Genomic DNA, 20,595 nt, shown 5'->3' on the forward strand with positions numbered 1-20,595 from the left:
CTTTTAAGTTAAAAACACAGTGGAGTAAATGGAGTAACATAGTACAAATACCCAAGAAAGGAAATGTAACACCCTCCCCACTTCGGGATTTTTAAATTCAGCCAAATGACCTTCAGGTAGAAAGACCATAGACAAACCTCAATGAAGAGGAAGGAAGGAATCAGGAAATGATGTTCCTGTGAGCACTTCCTGAGTAATCCACTAAGCTATGAGCTTCACACAATCAAGAAATGTTTAGGAAGCTTTTCATTAGGACTAGTGGTGAGAAATGAATATGTTTAACTGAAGAACTAAGACTAAATAAAGGGCACGAGTGTGAGAAATCCTATGTGTTTGTTACATTCTCTGATAATAAAGGTATATTTCAGTTATCAAAAATGGGAAAAAAGGGAGAGAATATACCAAAAGTAAGCTTGATGGCTGCCTTGGAGGTATTACTTAGCACTTAAAGAATATTACTTTAGATGCTTTGGAGAGAGAGGGGTGGGGGGAAGGAAATGTTAGTGGTTTCAATTCTGCTTACAATAGGGAATCAAAAGATGTGCACCACCCAACAGGTTGGCCACCAGTCACATGTGGCTATTTAAATTTATTAATATTGAATAAAATTTTAAATTAAGTTTCTCAATTATACTAGCCATATTTCAAGTGCTCCGTAGTCACAGAAGCTAGTGGCTACCACATTGGGCGACACAGATTCAGAACATGTCCAATATTATAGAAAGTTCTTTGGACAGTGCTACAGTAGATAGTATTTTTAAAGGAAAGGCTGGTCAGGTACAGTTGTTCATGCCTGTAACTCTGGCACTTTGAGAGGCTGAAGTGGGAGGATTGCTTGAGCCCAGGAGTTCAAGACCAGTCTGGACAATATAGTGAGACCTCATCTCTACAAAAAATTTAAAAAATTAGCCAGGCATGGTGGCACTCATCTGTAGTCCCAGCTACTCAGGAGGCTGAGGTGGGAGGTTCGCTTGAGCCTGGGAAGTAGAGGTTGTAGTGAGCTGAGATCGCACCACTGCACTCCAGCCTGGGCGACAGTGTGAGACGCTGTCTCCAAAGAAAAAAAAAGTAAAAGAAAAGAAAAAAAAAGTAAAAGAAAGAAAAAAGAAGGGCTGAGGAAACTACCCTCAGATATTAGTCTAAAGGTATGAAATGAAAATGCAACATGAAGAGAATACTAAACAAGAATGTAGAAAACAGTCCCCATAGAGAAAAATTGTATATGTATATAAAAACAAACATAAAACAATACTAAGACCAGAACATCAGAAACATCAATAACTGAAATGAGCTTAATTCACTAATTCAAAAAAATGCATCAAAATCCAACCTTTTTATACACATGCACACATATATGAATGAACATGCCTAAAACAAAGAGATTCAGAAAGATTTAAATAAGATGCTAGGCACAAATATGCCAGACAAATGCAAATTAGTAGAAACAAATAGACACAGTTCATGATCTTCATATCTGACAAGGTAGAAATCTAGCCAGAAATCACTCAAAGAAAGGATAGTTCATTGAGCCAAAGGCTACACAAGATATAACAATCAACATTTATGTGGCCAGTAACACAGCAACAACTTTATGAAGCATAAACTACCAGAGATTAAAGGAGAAGATGAAAATATACTAATAGGAGACATTAGTGTATTTTTTTCAGGATGAGATAGAACAAATGAACAACAATAATGATGGAGAACACAGAAAGCCTGAGCCATATTAATAATAAAGCAGAGATTTATATCTCTGAACTTAGTTGAGAGAAATGCCTCCTTTTCAAATGCACAGGGAACAATCATGAAAACTGAGGACATCCATGTGCATTTGATATATAGGCATAATTTACACAGCCCAATATGTTTGTTTATTTTAATTTTATTATTTTTATTTATTAATTTAATTTTATTTAATTTTACTTATTTTTCATTTATCTTTTATTTATTTATTTAGACAGGGTCTCACTCCGTTGCCCGGGCTGGAGTGTAGTGGTGTGATCCTGGCTCACTGCAACTTTGCCTCCTGGGCTCAAGCGATTCTCCCACCTCCGCCTCCTGAGTAGCTGGGATTAGAGGTGTGTGCCACCATGCCTGGCTAATTTTTGTATTTTAGTAGAGATGGGGTTTCACCACGTTGGCCAGGCTGGTCTCAAGCTCCTGACTTCAAATGAGCTGCCTGCCTCGGCCTCCCAAAGTGCTGGGATTACAGGCATGAGCCACTGCTCCCGGCCTTTTTATCCATCTATCTATCTATCTATCTATCTATCTATCTATCTATCTATCTACCTACCTACCTTAGAGATGAGTTCTCAACATCTTGCCCAGGCTTTGACAGGCAGAGGTGGGGGTATCACTTGAGTCCAAGAGTTCAAAAGTAGCCTGAGTAACATGGTGAAACCCTATTTCTAATAATAATACTTTTAAATTAAAAAATAAAATAAAATTTCTAGTATTAAAAAGTTATATATGATACCAAAATCAGACAATCACAAGAGAAAACTACAGACCAATACTTCTTATGAATACAGATATAAAAACCCTTAACAAAATACTAGCAAACCAAATCCAACAGCATATAAAAAAGATTATACACTAGGACCCAGTAAAATTCATCCCAGAAATGCAAAATGGTTCAACATACCAAAAAAAAATGAGTGTATTACACCATATCAATACAATAAAGGACAAAAACCAACATTCCAATAGATGATCATCTCAACAGATGCAGAAAAAACATTTGACAAAATCTAACATCCCTGCATGAAAAAAAAACACTCAATAAACTGAGAATAGAAGGGAACTTCCTCAATCTGATAAAGGACATTTATGAAAAAGCCATAGCTAATATCAGACTTAATGGTGAAAGATGAAGATTTCTACGATCAGGACCAAGGCAAGGATGTCCACTCTCACTATTTCTTTCTTTCTTTCTTTCTTTCTTTCTTTCTTTCTTTCTTTCTTTCTTTCTTCTTTCTTTCTTTCTTCTTTTCTTCTTTCTTTCTTTCTTTCTTTCTTTCTTTCTTTCTTTCTTTCTTTCTTCTTTCTTTCTTTCTTTCTTTCTTTCTTTCTTCTTTCTTTCTTTCTTTCTTTCTTTCTTCTTTCTTTCTTTCTTTCTTTCTTTCTTTCTTTTCTTTCTTTCTTTCTTTCTTTCTTTCTTTCTTTCTTTCTTTCTTTCCTTTCTTTCTTTCTTTCTTTCTTTCTTTCTTTCTTTCTTTCTTTCTTTCTTTCTTTCTTTCTTTCTTTCTTTCTTTCTTTCTTTCTTTCTTTCTTTCTTTCTTTCTTTCTTTCTTCTTTCTTTCTTTCTTTCTTTCTTTCTTCTTTCTTTCTTTCTTTCTTTCTTTCTTTCTTTCTTTCTTTCTTTCTTTCTTTCTTCTTTCTTTCTTTCTTTCTTTTCTTTCTTTCTTTCTTTCTTTCTTTCTTTCTTTCTTTCTTTCTTTCTTTCTTTCTTTCTTCTTTCTTTCTTTCTTCTTTCTTTCTTTCTTTCTTTCTTTCTTTCTTTCTTTCTCTTCTTTCTTTCTTTCTTTCTTTCTTTCTTTCTTTCTTTCTTTCTTTCTTTCTTTCTTTCTTTCTTTCTTTCTTTCTTTCTTTCTTTCTTTCTTTCTTTCTTTCTTTCTTTCTTTCTTTCTTTCTTTCTTTCTTTCTTTCTTTCTTTCTTCTTCTTTCTTTCTTTCTTCTTTCTTTCTTTCTTTCTTTCTTTCTTTCTTTCTTTCTTTCTTTCTTTCTTTCTTTCTTCTTTCTTTCTTTCTTTCTTTCTTTCTTTCTTTCTTTCTTTCTTTCTTTCTTTCTTTCTTTCTTTCTTTCTTCTTCTTTCTTTCTTTCTTTCTTTCTTTCTTTCTTTCTTTCTTTCTTTCTTTCTTTCTTTCTTTCTTTCTATTTTGAGACGGAGCCTTGCTCTGTTGCCCAGGCTGGAGTGCAGTGGTACCATCTTGGCTCACTGCAACCTCCGCCTCCCGGGTTCAAGCGATTCTCCGGCCTCAGCCTTCCAAGTAGCTGGGATTATAGGCACCCGCCACCACTCCCGGCTAATTTTTGTGTTTTTAGTAGAGATGGGGGTTTCACCATGTTGGCCAGGCTGGTCTCAAACTCCTGACCTCAGATGATCCACCCATCTCGGCCTCCCAAAGTGCTGGGATTACAGGCATGAGCCACCATGCCTGGCCCACTCTCACTATTTCTATTCAACACAGTTCTAGAGGTTCTAGCCAGTTCTAGAGGTTCTAGCCAGGGTAATTAGGCAAGAAGACAAAAGAAAAATCATCCAGATTGGAACAGAATAAGTAAAATAAATATCACATCATGCTTGTGAGGATGGCCATTATCAAAAAACCAGAAAACAAAAAATGCTGGTGAGGCTGTGGCAAACCCTTGTGCACAGTTGGTAGGAATGTAAAATGTTGTAACGGTTATGGAAAACAGTATGGAGGCTCTCCAAAAAATTAAAAATAGAACTACCATATGGCTCAGCAATCCAACTGGCAGGTATTCATCTAAAAGAATTGGGAAACAGAATCTTGAACTGATATTTGCGTGCCCATATTCATGGCAGCACCATCCATAATAGCGAAAAGGTGGAAACCACCTTCTATCCACCTGTGGATGAATGAATGAGGAAATGGTGGTGCATACATACAATGAAACTTCATGCAGCCTTAGAAAAGAAGGAAGTCCTGCCATATGGTTGAGCCTGGAGGACATCACGCTAGGTGAAATAAATCAGTCACAGAAGGACAAATACTGCATGATTCCTACTTAGATGAGGAAGCTAAAGTTGTAAAAGTCATAGAAGTGGAAAGAAGGGTAGCAGTTTCCAGGAGCTGGGAAAGAGGAGGCGATGAAGAGTTGCTCTTTAAAGGGCACAGGGTTTTAGTGATGCAGGATGAAAAAGTTCTAGAGATCTGCTGTACAACAATGTTCATGTAATTAACAATACCGTACTGCACACTTAAAAGTCTGTTATGAGGGCAGATTTCATGTTAGTTTTTTTGTTTGCTTTTTTTTGTTGAGAAAGGGTCTTGCTTTGTCACCCAGGCTGGTGTGCAGTGGCAGGAACACAGCTCACTGCATCCTTGACTTCCCAGGCTCAAGCGATCCTCCTGCCTCAGCCCCACAAGTAGCTGACACTACAGGTATATACCACCACGCCAGGCTAATTAGATTTTTTTTATCATAATAAAAAAAGAGTAAACTTAGGAATCAATTTAACAAAAGAAATGCAAAACCTATACTCTGAAAACTGCAACATGTTATTGAAAGAAATTAAAGAAAATATAAATATATATGTAATAAAATATGTAGAGGGAGGCTGGGCACAGTGGCTCACGCCTGTAATCCCAGCACTTTGTGAGGCCAAGGCAGGCGGATCACCTGAGGTCAGGAGTTCAAGACCAGCCTGACCAACATGGTGAAACCCTGTCTCTACTAAAAATACAAAAAATTAGCCGGGCATGGTAGTGGATGCCTGTAGTCCCAGCTACTTGGGAGGCGGAGGCAAGAGAATCGCTTGAACCTGGGAGGTGGAGGTTGCAGTGAGCTAAGACCGCCAGCCTGGACAACAACAGTGAAACTCCACATCAAAAAAAAAAAAAAATATATATATATATATATATATATGTAGAGGGAAAATTATGAGGTATTTAGAATACATTGGCAAAACAACTTTGTGTTTCCAGCCAAAACCCTAGAGTCAGTCTTGTGGAAAACTGAGATTCTGCATTGCATTTAGTTAATTTATTAGGGCTATTTATTCTTACAAAACAGCATTTCTTTTTGTAAGAAGTAATCCTTTTGCTATGTTTTAATTTCCACAGCAAATTAAATCTGCACAGCACTTGCCATCCCCTCTTCCTAAGAATCTAGCTCCCTCTTTTTCAAGGCCCAATCTTAAATGCCATATCCGCAGACAGGAATTTCCTTACCAGCCAATCGAACTCCCTGCCATTACCCTGTTCTATTTTCTTCTGGGATTTTGCACCTTCTTTTTATCTTTTTCCAGAACTAAGGCTGCATGAGAGTGGGGCCTTCACCTTGTCCCTGCTGAGTCCCAGTTCCTGGCACCGTTCATGGTGATGGTCAAGTATTTGGTCAACAAAAGAATCTCGCACAAAAGCTTTCCTCTTTCTGGGTCCCCGCGTTCCTATTCCTAAAATGAGGCAGCTGCCTGATCTCCCATGGTCCCCCTGCTCCGACTTTCCACGTTCCAGCCCTGCTGAGAGGCACCTGTACAGTAATTGCTCCCACAGACCAAGCTCCCCTGCTGCCATGGTCTGTGCAGGGTGACCGGGTTACAACAGAAGACACAAACCCTGGCACGTTGGATGTCAGTGCTTCTTCTCTGTCTAGTGCTGGTTAAGAAACCTGGGTTCAGAGACTGTAAAGCGGGAGAAGTAGTGTTTTTCTTATACAATTCTCTTAAAGCACTTCAGTTATATATCCCGCTGAATCCTCAGAACCCTCTAAGTTCATCTCTGTGACAAGAAAGCTGTGGACTAGAGACACAGGGAAGTGTGGAAGGCCAGGATTCGACACAGGACGGATTCCCTTCTCTGGAAGGCATCCCCTGGTAATATCTGAGGTCCAGCTACTGTCTATAGAGGTACAGGAGGGGCAGCAGGGTCTTGAGAAGGGAGCAAGAGGACAGGGCACAGGGTGGGATCTGCTGTGACTGCAGGCCATGGGAGGTGGGGAAGGGAGTCTGCTTGGGGCCTGAGTGGTCAGGGACAGCTTCAGGCAGGAGGGGCTTCTGCTGGGATTGTGAGCAGAGAGGATAGAAGTTATCTGTGCAAGGACAGAGCCTGGTGAATGCCCAGGTAAGGAGGAGGCAGAGCTGGCTGGGGCCGAGGGCACATGGGAATGAGGAGGGTGAGGAGGGCAGGACCAGATGGAGGCAGGGGGGGCTCTGGAATAAATAAATCCATGAATATTTTTTATTTGGGGGCTGCCTATTCTCACTTCTCTCCACCAGAATCTAAGTCAAGGATAGAAGCTGATTCCGCACGAAGTTAGATAAACTATCTTGCATTTAATCAATCATTACAAAAAGTATTCATGCCACATACAACTTTGTAACACCCAGGTGCGTGACCATCTATAAAACGGGGGAAACCCAACCTCTATCCCTTTTCCACGTGGGCAAGCCAAGGGTTCTGAGGGCTCATCCACAGGGCTCGCCGGCCTGGCCTCCTGCTGCGTCCCGGGCTGTGGACCACTGACCCAGAGGCTTCTGAGTCCTGAGAACAGATAAGGGCTCCTTTCAGGCCTTTCCTTGAGCTGCACCTGAACCTGTGTGGGCAGGCAGCGTTTGCAGGCGTGTTTACGTGCAGGCGTAGCACCACGTGAGACCACTGGTCCAGGGTTTCAGAGGTCCTGCTCAGGTGAATCGGCTGTGTTCTCACAAGTTCACGGAGCTGAGTGGGTGTGCAACATGAAACACTAGTGCTGTGAGGGACAGAAGGGACAGAAAGAGGCCGAAGACCATCAGCCAGCTGAGAAAAGCTGAGGCACAGGTACAGCTGGGCACCTGGAAGAAGCTCTGCCAAATGCAGTCCTCCTTGGCAGGAGTGGTAGTGCTAAGGCGAGCAGAGTGGGCTACAGGCAGGTCCTGCAGGCCCTGGGTAGAGCTCATCCTCTGTCTGTCCATTCCTCCCAGACCCCAGCGTGATGGAGAAGAAGACACAGGTGTAGTAAACGAAGGTGAACAGAAACACAACATCCCCATTGTAGGCTGGCCAGGCTCAGGCCCTGGGGTGAAAGGAGACAGGTGCTGCCAAGACCTGGAGAAGGACAAGAGAAGACAGAATCAAGGGTGAAGGAAAGGACCAGGCAGTGGCGAGGGGTGGTGCTGCTGGAGCAGGTGTAAGTGGGAAGCCTAGCGGTCAGGGATGGCCCCCAGAGGCCTTCTGAGCCAAGGCAAATTCTGACACCTGGCTCTGTAATCTGAAGATGTCACTATACTTCAACTCATTTCTGAGTTTTGTACTCTTATTTCCTCAAAACTCAATAGCGTATCTAATACCTGGCTCAGCTGATGTAATCAAGCACCAGTGCTTATTTAATAAAGCAATGGTAAGGCTGGGCGTGGTGGCTCATGCCTGTAATCCCAGCACTTTGGGAGGCCGAGGCGGGCAGATCATGAGGTCAGGAGATCGAGACCATCCTGGCTAACACGGTGAAACCCCGTCTCTAATAAAAAAAAAAAAAAAAAAAATACAAAAAGTTAGCCAGGTGTGGTGGCGGGCGCCTGTAGTTCCAGCCACTCCGAGGGCTGAGGCAGGAAAATGGTGTGAACCCGGGAGGCAGAGCTTGCAGTGAGCTGAGATTGCACCACTACACTCTAGCCTGGGCCACAGAGCCAGACTCATCTCAAAAAAAAAAAAAAAAAAAAAAAAAGCAATGGTAAATGAAAGTGCCAACTGAAACTTGTGAAGTACTTTATAGATATGAGCAGCTGCGATAAAGGGGGCTGCCTACAAAGCCCTTGGCTCCCAAAGTGGTAAGGGAGAGACATGAGTGCCTCCAGGAAGCCTCTCCCATCCCTAGGGACCCTCAGATGGCAGCAGTCGGGGAGGGGTTAGCACTGCCTTCATGGAGAAGGGGTGGTCTTTCTTTCTGATACAGCCACTGTGGACTAAGAGGGGTCAGGCTCCAGTGGAGCTCACCATACATCAGTCATCTGGCAGCAGCTCGAGAAGCATGTCCTCCACGCCGTCAATCTGAGAGGCAGAGAGAGAGAGAAGGCATTGATCGGCCAGAGCCCTGCACTCCCTCCATTCCTCACTCCTGCGCCTTCCCCTAGCTGGAAACAGCAGGTAGGAACCCAGGTGTGAGGATTTCAGGGGCTCTTGGAGACTGCCCCTCCTCCCACCAGCCTTCAGCCTGTGACTGCCCACCAGAGATGTCTTCCTGCGGCCAGCTGGGGGCTGGGAGGAAGTGGAGGTAGGGTTCTGTTAGAGACCTCAGAGGATCTATCTTCTCTCCGGTAAAGTCCTTTAGAAATCCGCACTTGTACATTTCCCCCATTTTTTAATGCTTTTGGGACTGGGATGGAGGGAAGATAAACCACTAAGGCCAGACATGGAGGAGGGCAAACCCAAGATCACCCGATGGACCTCTAGGAGAAACACACTCACCTTGATGTGGTACACTAAGCGCCAGAAACTGGAGTCTGAGGATCGGTATCGTCCATCAGGGTAGAGCTGCCACATGATAGGCAGCAAGCTTGGGCCTATCTGGGTGGGGGTCATAGGCCTCCCCAGGACGACGTCTTCCCGACGCAAGAGCACCCGTAACTGTAACCTATCCTTTATCTGAGGAGAAGAAAAGGACAGGGCATACTTTCAGGTTCCGCTTGCCAGGGCTTCTCCAGGCGCAGGAAACCGGAATCCCTCCTGCCAGCCACCCACCCATCTGGGCAGGGGTCCGAGTGTGAAATGATGGTCATCACTGTTCCCTGAAGCTCACTTCCTTAGGCCATGCATGCTCCTCTCAGGGACTCTGGCTGGGCCAGGTCCACCAGCACACACATGTGTCTAGCCACCCAGACAGGGCCATGAAAGGCACACTTTTTTCTGGCGGGTTGCAGTGGCTCACACTTGTAATTCCAGTGCTTTGGAAGGCAGAGGCAGGAGGATCGCTTGAGGCCAGGAGTTTAAGACCAGCCTGGGTCACAGAGCGAGACCCTGTATCTACAGGAAAAAAAAAAAAAAAAAAAAAAGACAAAGAAAGAGAGAAAAAGAATACTGGCCTTTTCAATGATGTGAGACAAAATCTGTCCCACAGTTTGCTAGTGGGTTATTTTTTGTGGAGCATGTATCATGATTTTATGAAAAACTGTCTGGTTCGTGGTTTTGGTGTCACGTTGAAGAAGAGATTTCTCAGAGATTTAAAAAAAAATCCACTGAATCTTCAAATTATTTCTTCAAATTTTGATTTTAAAAAAGTATTTAACTTGATTGTTAAAGTAAAAACATATTTAAGAAATTGAAATGCCAATAAAAATGCAGATTTTGTGGTGGTTAAGAGCCTAGAATTCCAACCCCATTACCTACTAGCAATCTTACCTCGGACAAATGTACATTTTTGTGCCTCAGTTTCCCATCTGTAGAGACACAGTCAACACTCAATAATTTTTGATTGTTTGCTACTGGACATACATGTTCTAATATGTTTTTTAATTTTTATGCTCTCTTCAGTGTATGTTTGGAGAGAGTTTGAACATTTTTTGACTCTTTTTCATTGAGTAAATCCAAATACTTGTAAAAGATTTATCTATTTCTTTAACAAAAACTCAACATGGATTAAGGACCCATCTTAAGGCATCACACATTAAAAAAGTCAATATTGATTCAATACCGGCGCTTATACTACGACATCACTTGTTAAATTTGTTTTCTAAATAAAGCCCAGAGGTAATGGAAAATACTTCACACTCTAGGGCAGTGTTTGCTATGCCTGGTTGACCCTAAACTGTTGAGGGTTCTTTTTAAAAATACAGATTTCTGGGACCCACCTGCGATGATTCCGATAATCGGCCATATGGATGAGTCACTTAGAGATACCCATTTTTAAGGATTAGGACCCCGAAGCCCAGAAAATGCCTGCTGTAGTCAACATTATAGTCACACTCCACAGGCACTGGGTCCCCCCTTTTGACCGACATTCCTTTGCGGTTTTCCCACCCTTCTTCCCTGCCTGGAGAACTCCTATTCATCCTCCAGAACCCGGCTCAAAGTGGCTTCATCTGTGGGGATCCTCCCTGCCCCATAGTGAGTGCTCCTTGAGTCCTCGCCCTTCCTAGGGCATCCCAAGCTCCCAGGGGCTGCCCCTGCTGCCTCGCCATCCGCTCCAAAGCTGGCTGTACCTCGATGGTTAAGGGCAGCCAGGCATGCTGCTTCTCGTCCAAATACACGAACTTCTCCCAGGCCCACAGGCGGTCCGGGTGGTCGGTGACTGCCTCCCCGAGTGTCGGGCACTCGGCCATGGCGTCCTCGGGCCGCCTAAGAAGCAAGAGCCAGAGCCTCTCAAGGCCGCTCGCTGGTCCCTGGGATGTGGGGCCGACCCTTTATATCCGGGCAGCATGCGGCCGCCACCAAGCGGCGGGGCGGGAGGACGGCCTTGGGGCGGGACCCCGGGTCGGGAGAACGACCTTGGGGCGGGGCGTAAGGCAGGATGGGGCGGGGTTTGTGGGGGTCTTGGTGGCAAGTGAGGGTCCCGCGCAGGCGCTACGTCCCGGGCTGATTTGCTCCCTGGAACGGTGGCAGCGCCTGGGAACGCAGACCCGGCCCCAGCTGGCCCGCGCCTTCCTCGAGGCCCCGGCCAGCAGCGACCCCGACCGCCGCCCTCTGCTGCTGCTGGAGAGGCACCGGGGTGACCTTGGCCCTTTCTTCTTCTGGAAGACCCCGCCGCTTCCCTCGGCTGCCGGACCGGGACTCTGGGCCTCTGCTGGGAACTCACAGTCGACACCAGGATGCCCAGAGCCAGGACCAACTCCTCATCTTCTGGGATCAGAAGAGATCCGCGCGGGCCTGAGTTAGGCCTGGGCTTTCCCGGGTTCCCTGGATCTCCACCAGCCTGTGCCTTTGAGTGTCAGAGTACGTTTTTTGGCAAAGGACAACTCCTGACGCTCCCTCTCCCTCTTCCATACACAAAGCATGCGTTTTCCACAGGTCTGATGATGCTGTGGACGTCTAATAGCTATTACAAAATGGAGAATCATGGGTTTTTCCCCTTGGGCTTTGAGTTTACTAGTGAAAGCATAGTTCGAAATGAATACTTAAAAAGAAATCCCTCCTTCCACCCTAAGATCAATGGATTTGAAAAGTGCCTGGTTTATATGATCAAAACCACCCCTCTGTAAATTACAAGCAATAAGGAAAACAATTTCACTTTATTTTGCAGTAACGCATTCCCACTAAGGCAATTAAGAAAGTCATGCACAATGAAAAACGTGTGAAACCAGCTCCAGCCTGGTTCAAACATCACCATGGGGTGGAGTTTGGTGTCTCATCTTATAGCTCTTTCCCAGTTCTCTGACCAGGCACTAAGAACATAATTTGTGATCCTTTGAAATATCACCAAAGTGGAAATTAAGAGATCTGATGAGGACATCTGATTCACCTGGCAGCTGGGTATATGCCTCTTTGCCTATCCAGACAGCCTAATTCCCAAGAAGGGGCTGAGAGGGCCTAAGGTAGTCGAGACATAATGGGATTTACCAGGAACACAACATAGAAGAGAAAAGCCAAGGGAAGTTGGGGGTGGAGTGAGGGCCCTTGAGCTCAGCAAACCTCTTTTCCACTGTAGCCCTTAGTGGTGTTAATATTTAATATGCAAACTTAAAGGTTTCATGCTGATTTTCCTGTGAATGGCTCTTGACTCCAGACCCAGATAGCCACAGAGCAAGATGACAAGCTCGCTAATAAGCTCTGTTGGGGAGGTCTAAGCCCAGGCCAGAGCTTTGAAGTGAGAAATAACAAGTCCAGTTTAAATAGTGCTGCTGGGATGGACTTTTGTGGCCAGGGAAGGGGTACCCAGGAGCCAGTGTGGCCACTGACCCAGCCTCATCAATGGCCCTAGGATCCAGAATGCTACAAACAATGGAGCAAGAATCAGATCCGTGTGTCTGGGTAAGCAGAATGTTCTGGGAATATAATTCCTTTTTCCTTCTTTTGTAAGAACAATTTATTTCTTCGATTTTGCATGAGGGCTTCTTAATATTGAGCAAGAATATACATCATCATTGCGTGAGATTTAGAAAATTATTTGAGAGAGGGTTCCAATAAATGAAAATGAATTAAGGATGTCTGTGGAGTTCATTGGGCAACTTACAGAGCCCTTGAGCTTTTTTAAGTGAACATTCCACAAAAGGGGAAACAGTAGCTATTGCATAGTGTCAGAGCTGTCTCTGAGCCTCGGTGGCATGTTATCTGCCCCATCTAAGGGTTATAAAGGCCATAAGCCTAGCTTTAGAATTTTATGTTCCTTTCCGAGTCTTAGTCTGATTTCCCTGAGGATAAGCAAATGGATGTTTCACACAGAAAGCTACAGGAAGCAATCATTTTGACAGAATCCTTAATGGATGCGTTCATGTCCTGATTTAGATCTAGTTTTGCCTTTACCACGATCACTTGTGAACTTGACAGATCCTTTGCAACTTGGCCTCAGTGCCATAGTTTTGTAATGAATGGGCAAAACTACCTGCTCTCTAAGCTTGTTTCTAACTCAGTAGGCCCCAATCCTCCTATAACATTGCCTAGTGGGAGGAGGGAATAGTTAAGAAAAGAGATGGACAAAATATATGATGTTAGTTCAGGAAAGCCTACAGTTTTGGGTACAGTGGCTGTAGATCAAGGACCCCAGTGGAATTCATGGGAGCCGTTCTTCTTGTTTGGGTTCCAAAGAAGGGATTGAGGAGTAGTCAAGGCCATCAGGATGACCTTGACTCAAAGTGTAGTCCCTGGACCAGCTACAATAGCATCATCTGGAGCCTCCCCCAAGACTACTGAGTCAGAATCTGTATTGGAACAAGACCCCCAGGTGATTGATGGGCATGGTAAATGTTGGGCTATATGGAGGGAGGGTCAAGAGGGAGAGATAGGGGGTGTCTGATTCAACACACCAGTGCCCTCCAGATTTCTCCAACTATGACACAGGACTTATATCGGTGTTTATGTATCATTTACTTCCAGGCTATCTTATTTTCTGCCAAAATCACCTCTAATATATAGAGTGTTTTCCTCTTAAAAGAAAATCCTAGTAACCAAGGTCATCCTAACCAACCCTGGGGTCCTTGATTGTCAATGATTATAGCAAGCTGGAAAGAGCCTATTTAGAGGCTACTCAGGTGTTTAGGCCTCTGGGCCCTATGATGACTGACCTTAAACCACTAAGAATCACCTGGGAAGCTTTAATAAAACACCTGCGCCTGGATCCCACTCCAAACCAATTAGATCAGAATCTCCGAGATTGAGGCTTGAGAAAAGTAGGTGATGCTAACATGTAGGCAGGGTTAAGTACAATTTCTTTAAGATCTGAGTGACTGTTTTTGATGTGTGCACAGATTTATTAATCTAAATAACTATGAAAATGTCAAAGCTATTCTTTCTACCATCAATTCTCATTGTAAACTTCACCCCAACTCCATATTTTACTTCTTTCCCTTTGCCCTACTTTGCTGCTTCCAATCCTTTGTGGTCAGGGATCCATAGCCCTAAGTTTATTGGAATCATAAGGGTCTGAGATCTTGCTAATGTGTAAAACACAGAATCTGTGATATATATGTAGCTATTAAGGCATCCATGCCTGGAGTGTTTTGTTTGTTTGTTTGTTTGTTTGTTTGTTTTTTGAGACAGAGTTTCCCTCTTGTTGCCCAGGCTGGAATGCAATGGTGTGATCTTGGCTCACTGCGACCTCCACCTCCTGGGTTCAAGCGATTCTCCTGCTTCTGCCTCCTGAGTAGCTGGGATTACAGGTATGCGCCACCACGCCTGTCTAATTTTGTATTTTTAGTAGAAACGGGGTTTCTTCATGTTGGTCAGGCTGGTCTTGAACTCCCGACCTCAGGTGATCCTCCCACCTCAGCCTTCCAAAGTGCTGGGATTACAGGCATGAGCCACCGTGCCCAGCCTGTTTTTTTTTTTTTTTTTTTAATTCCTCGGTCTGGGCCATAGTTGAAATAATTAAGGCTGCTGATCAAGTGAGTTCAGGGTACAAAAGATGTTGTAGCCTTTACTCATAAGGGATGAAATGGTATCTCTAAATTAATGGAGAATCTGAGACAAGGATATTTCAAGTAGAAATTAGGGACTGATCCTACTCTGCCCACTACATAGCTATCATCTCTCTCTTTAAAATTAACAGTTCTAAGAAACTTAAAGCTTCTCCAACTTTAAAGTGTATATGGAGATTTTATTTAAATACAGATTCTAATTTGGTAGGGTTGAGGCGATTCTCAAGATTCTGAATTTGTAACATATTCATATCCTCGGAGTTGAGGCAGGTACTAATGGTCTATAAATCACCTCTGGGTAGCAAGGACCTATACTAACCCCCATGCTACCCTTGATACCCACACAAAACACAAATGAAAAACACAACTCACAACCCCTACTCAAAATGCAGCGAATAGTTGATTCTGCCAAGCTAGCGAGTGACCAAGATGTGATAGAATTGCACTGGACACTTTGAGCTACAACTGTGGTTGCCATTTGCCAGAGGCAAGTTAAAGTTGACCTACATTTTTATTGGAAACATTTCTCAATCCTGGGATTACTCCACACCTTGGGTGTTACTGTCCTACTGATGCTATGATGCCTACAGCTTTGTTTTTGTTTTTCTGTTTTGTTCAAAAATGTTTTAGCTATTCAGATCTTTTGTGGTTCCATATGAATTTTAGGATTATTTTTTCTGTTAATGTGAAAGTGTTGTTGGAATTTTGGTAGGGATTGCGTTGAATATGTAGGTTGCTTTGAGTGGGATGAACATTTTAATAATTTTGATTCCTTCAATCTATGAACATGAGATATTGTTCCATTCGTTTGTGTCTTCTTCAGTTTCTGTCATGGGTATTTTGTAGTTTTGCGTGTTCAGATCTTTCACCTCATTGCTTACATTTATTCCTAAGTATTTTATTATTTTTTGTAGCTATTGTGAATGGGATTTTTAAAATTTCTTTTTCACATAGCTCATTATTAGTGTACAGAAACGTTACTGATTTTTGTATGTTGGTTTTTGTATCCTGCAATTTTACTGAATTCATTTATCAGTTCTAACAGCTTTTGGATGGAATCTTTAGGAGTTTTCTATACTTATAAGATCACGTCCTCTACAAACCGAGACAATTTAACTTCTTCCTTTTCATTTGGATGCCTTTTCTTTCTTTTACCTGTTGCTCTGATTAGGATTTCCAGTTCTGCGCTGATTAGAAGCAGTGAGAGTGAGCATCCTTCTCTTGTTCCTGATCTTAGAGAAAAAGCCTTAAACTTTTTACTATTCAGTATGACATTAGCTGTGGACTTGTCATATATGCTTCATTGTACTGAGGTACATTCCTTCTAGACCTAATTTGTCGAGAGTTTTTACCTTGAAAGGATATTCAATTTTGTCAAATGCCTTTTCTGCATCTATTGAGATGATCATATGGTTTTTGTCCTTCATTCTGTTAATGTGATGTGTTACTTTTACTGGTTTGTGTACATTGAACTATCCTTGTATCCCTGGGATAAATATCATTTAATAATGATGAATGATCCTTTTAATGTGCTGTTGAATTCAGTTTGCTAGTATTTTGTTGAGGATTTTTACATCTATATTCATCAGGGATATTGGCCTGTAATATATTTTTTTCTTGCAGTGTCCTTATCTGACTTTAGTATCAGGGTAATGCTGGCCTTATACAATAAATTTGGAAGTATTCCTTCCTCTGCAATTTTTTGGAGCACTTGGGAAGGGTTGGTATTAGTTCTTTAAATGGATGGTAGAATTCAGCAGTGAAGCATCAGGTTGTGGGGCTTTTCTTTGATGGGAGACTTTTTATTACTGATTCAATCTTCTCACTTGTTATTGCTCTGTTCAGATTTTCTGTTTCTTCATGATTCAGTCTTACTAGGTTATATATGTCTAGGAGTTCGTCCATTTCTTCTAGTTTATCCAATTTGTTGGCACAACATTATTCATAGCAGGCTCTTATGAACCTTTATATGTCTGTGGTATCAGTTGTAATGTTTCATCTTTCATTTCTGATTTTGTTTATTTAGGTCTTCTCTTTTTTTAGTCTAACTAAAGTTCTATTGATTTTGCCCTTTTCAAAACATCAACTCCTAGTTTCCTTGATCTTTTCTACTGTTTTTCTAGTATATTTCATTTATCTCTGCTCTGATCTTTATTATTCCCATTCTTGTGCTAATTTGAACCTTAATTTCTTCTTCTTTTTCCAGTTTGTGGAGGTATGATGTTAGGTTGTTTATTTAAGATCCTTCTTTTTTGATGTAGGCATTTATTGCTATAAACTTCCATCTTAGAACTGCTTTTGCTACATCTCATATGTTTTGGTATGTTGTGTTTCCACTTTCATTTGTTTCAAAATATTTTTAAATTTTCCTTGTAATTTCTTCTTCAACCACTGGTTGTTTAGGAGCATGTTGTTTAATTTCCACATACTTGTGAATTTTCAAAATTCCTCCTATTGATTTCTAGTTTCATGCCATTGTGATTGGAAAAGATACCTGATGTGATTTCAATTTTTTTAAATTTGTTAACACTTGTTATGTGGCCTAATATATAATCTATCTTATAGAAGGTTCCCTGTGCTCTTGAGGATATATTCTGCTTATGTTGTGTAGAATGTTCTGTATATGTCTGTTAGGTCCATTTTGTCTAAAGTGTAGCTCAAGTTCAATATTTCTGTATTGATTTTCTCTCTGGATGATCTGTCCATTGTTGAAAGTGGAGGTATTAAGTTCCCTTACTATTATTGTATTGCAGTCTATCTCTCTCTTCAGGTCTATTAATATTTGCATTATATATTTAGATGCTCTGAGGTTGAGGGTATATACATTTGTAATTATTTTATCTTCTTGATGAATTGACTCGTTTATCATTATATAATGACCTTTGTCTCTTTTTATAGTTTTTAACTTAGTCTCTTTTTTTATGTAGTCAATGTTCTCCTGAATTCAGGTCTATTTTATCTGATGTAAATATAGCTATCTCTGCTCTCTTTTGGTTTCCATTTGTATGAAATATCTTTTTCCATCCCTCCACTTTCAATTTATGTGTGTTCTTAAAGGCAAAGTGAGTCTCTTGTAGGTAGCATGTAGTTGAGTCTGCTTTTTTTCTTTTTTTAAATCAATTCAGCCACTCTTTTTCTTAGAGAATTTAATCCATTTACATTCAAGGTAATTATTAATAGGTAAGGACTTACTACTGTAATTTTGCTCATTGTTTACTGGTTATTTTGTAGATCCTTTCTTCCTTTCTTGCTCACTTGCCGTTTACCTTTGTGGTTAGATGGTTTTCTCTAGTGGCATGCTTTGATTCTTTTTATCTTTTGTGTATCTACTATAGATTTTTGCTTAGTGGTTACCATAGGCTTACATAAAACATCAAATAGTTACAATGGGCTATTTTAAGCTGATAACTTAACCTTGATCACAAAAACCTCTATGCTTTTACTCCAGTGCCCCTCCAACTACATTTTATATGTTTGTGTAATAATTTACGTATTTTTATATTGTGTATCCCTTAACAAATCATTGTAGTTGTTATTCTTTTTAATAGTTTGGTCTTTTAACCCCCCACCTTTTTTTTTGAGATGGAGTTTCACTCTTGTCACCCAGGCTGGAGTGCAATGGCGTGATCTCGGCTCACTGCAACCTTCACCTCCTGGGTTCAAGCGATTCCTGCCTCAGCCTCCTGAGTAGCTGGGAATACAAGCATGTGCCACCACACACGGCTAATTTTTGTATTTTTAGTAGAGATGGGGTTTCACCAGGTTGGCCAGGCTGGTCTCAAACTCCTGACCTTAGGTGATCCGCCTACCTTGGCCTCCCAAAGTGCCAATTACAGGCGTGAGCCTCCATGCCTAGCCTTAACCTTCATACTAAAGATATAAGTGATTTACACACTACCATTTCAGTATTAGGGTATTGTGAATTTGACTCTGTACTTACTTTTACCAGTGAATTTTATACTTTTATATGTTTTCATGTTACTTGTTAGCATCCTTTTCTTTCAGGTTAAAGAATTCCCTTTAGCATTTCTTGTAAGGTATGTCCAGTGGTGACAAACTCCCTCAGCTTTTCTTTTCTGGGAAGTCTTTATCATTTCCTAAAGGACAGCTTTGTCAGGTAAAGCATTATTGGTTTGCAGGGGTTTTTTTCCCTGAAGCATGTTGACTATATCATCCCACTCTCTCCTGGCCTGTAAGGTTTCTTCTGAGAAATCCACTGCCAGCCTTGTTAGAGCCCTCTTTTATGTGATATGCTTCTTTTTTCTTGCTGCTTTCAGGATCCTCTCTTTGTCTTTGATTTTTGACAGTTTGATTGTAATATGGCTTGGTGCAGTCTTATTTGGATTGAATTTGATTGGAGACTTTTGACCTCCCTATACCTCAATATTTATATCTTTCCCCAGATTTGGGAAGTTTCTAACATTTATTTGTTTATTTATTTTCTTTGGTGCCCCTTATGCACCAGGAAGCTTTTATTTTTTTAGATAAGCTTTCTGGGTTTTTTTTTGTTCTTCTCTTCTGCTTCTTGGTCATCCATAATTTAAATATTTGTTCTCCTGATGCTGCCCCATAAATTCTTTAAGCTTTCTTCATTGTTAAAGTTTTTTCTTTTTTCTCCTCTGACTGTATACTTTCATATAACCTGTCTTTGAATTCACAGATTCTTCTTTTGCTTTATTAATTCTGCTGTTGATGCTCTCTGTTGCAGTTCACATTACATTCACCAAATTTTTCAGCTCCAGAATTTTCATTTTTGCATATGATTTCAATCTGTTTATTTTTGTATATGATTTTGATCTATTTTGTTCATTTATGTTTCTCTGATTTAATTGAATTGTTTTTTTGTATTTTTATTGAAATTCTCTGAGCTTCCTTATAGCAATTATTTCGAATTCTTTGTCAGGCAGTTTATATATCTCCATTTCTTTTGGGTCAGCTACTGGGAGATTATTGGTTTTTTGTTTGTTTTGTGGTGTGGCATACTTTGGATATTTGTCTCCTCTAAATCTTATGTTAAAATGTAATCTCCAATATTCAAGGTGGGACCTAGAGGTATTTGGATCACAGGGAGAGATCACTCATGAATGGCTTGGCAGCCTTCCCACAGTAATGAGTAAGTTCTTGCTCTATTAGTTCATGTGATATCTGGTTGTTAAAGAGTCCGGGACCTCCCCCCAATCTCTTGCTTCCTCTCACCATGTGACATGCCCCTTTACCTTCTACCATGAGTAATAGCTTCCTGAGGCCTCACCAGAAGCAGATACTGGTGTCATGCTTCTTGTACAGTCTACAGAACCATAAACCAAAATAAACTTCTTTTCTTTATAAATTACCTAGCCTCAGGCATTCCTTTATAACAATGCAAAATGGACTAATACAGAAAAATTAGTACTGAGTAGTGAGGTATTGCTATAAAGATACCTGAAAATGTGAAAGTGGCTTTGGAACTGGGTAACAGGCAGAGATTGAAGGAGTTTGGAGGGCTCAGAAGAAGACAGGAAAATAAGGGAAACTTTGGAACTTATTAGAGACTGGTTAAGTGGTTGTGACCAAAATGCAGATAGAAATATGGACAGTAAAGGCTAGGCTGACAAGGTCTCAGATGGAAATGAAAAACTTACTGGGGGCTGGAGCAAAATTCACCCTTGTTACTCCCTAGCAAAGAACTTAACTGCATTTTATCCATGTCCTAGGACTTTATGGACAACTAAACTTAAGAGTGATGACCTAGGATATCTGGCGGAAAAAGTTTCTAAGCAGAAAAGCATTCCAGAAGTGGCATGGCTACTTCTAACAACCTACAGTAAGATATGGGAGCAAAAATCCTCAGCCTGTTCATGTGGTAGAGAAGGAAAGAGCATCTTCAGGAG

The 20,595-nt window shown here is 41.5% G+C and overlaps 1 protein-coding gene and 1 long non-coding RNA gene across 3 annotated transcripts in view; one reads left to right on the plus strand and one right to left on the minus strand.

The window, feature by feature from the left end:
• Positions 1-7,003: 7,003 nt before the first annotated feature.
• Positions 7,004-11,470, minus strand: TCL1A (TCL1 family AKT coactivator A). 2 transcript variants are annotated; one of them, XM_004055658.4, is made up of 4 exons: positions 10,859-11,470; positions 9,129-9,305; positions 8,658-8,711; positions 7,004-7,772 (listed from the first exon to the last, which is right to left on the minus strand). In XM_004055658.4, the coding sequence occupies exons 1-3, from the start codon at positions 10,976-10,978 to the stop codon at positions 8,664-8,666; spliced, it is 345 nt and encodes a 114-aa protein (XP_004055706.1). In that variant the 5' UTR covers positions 10,979-11,470; the 3' UTR covers positions 7,004-7,772; positions 8,658-8,663. The 2 variants fall into 2 exon arrangements, with proteins under 2 accessions (XP_004055706.1, XP_055217870.1); XM_055361895.2 differs by having other exon boundaries at positions 8,663-8,711; positions 10,859-11,094.
• Positions 11,234-20,595, plus strand: part of LOC115930611 (uncharacterized) — a 41,348-nt gene continuing 31,986 nt past the window's right edge. Inside the window, exons 1-2 of the long non-coding RNA XR_004067239.3 lie at positions 11,234-12,623; positions 14,370-14,467. This is a non-coding gene — a long non-coding RNA (uncharacterized lncRNA). The remainder of the gene's footprint in view (positions 12,624-14,369; positions 14,468-20,595) is intronic.

The sequence above is a fragment of the Gorilla gorilla genome, chromosome 15, assembly GCF_029281585.2.
Source record: "Gorilla gorilla gorilla isolate KB3781 chromosome 15, NHGRI_mGorGor1-v2.1_pri, whole genome shotgun sequence".
In the NCBI taxonomy this organism is placed as follows: Eukaryota; Metazoa; Chordata; class Mammalia; order Primates; family Hominidae; genus Gorilla; species Gorilla gorilla.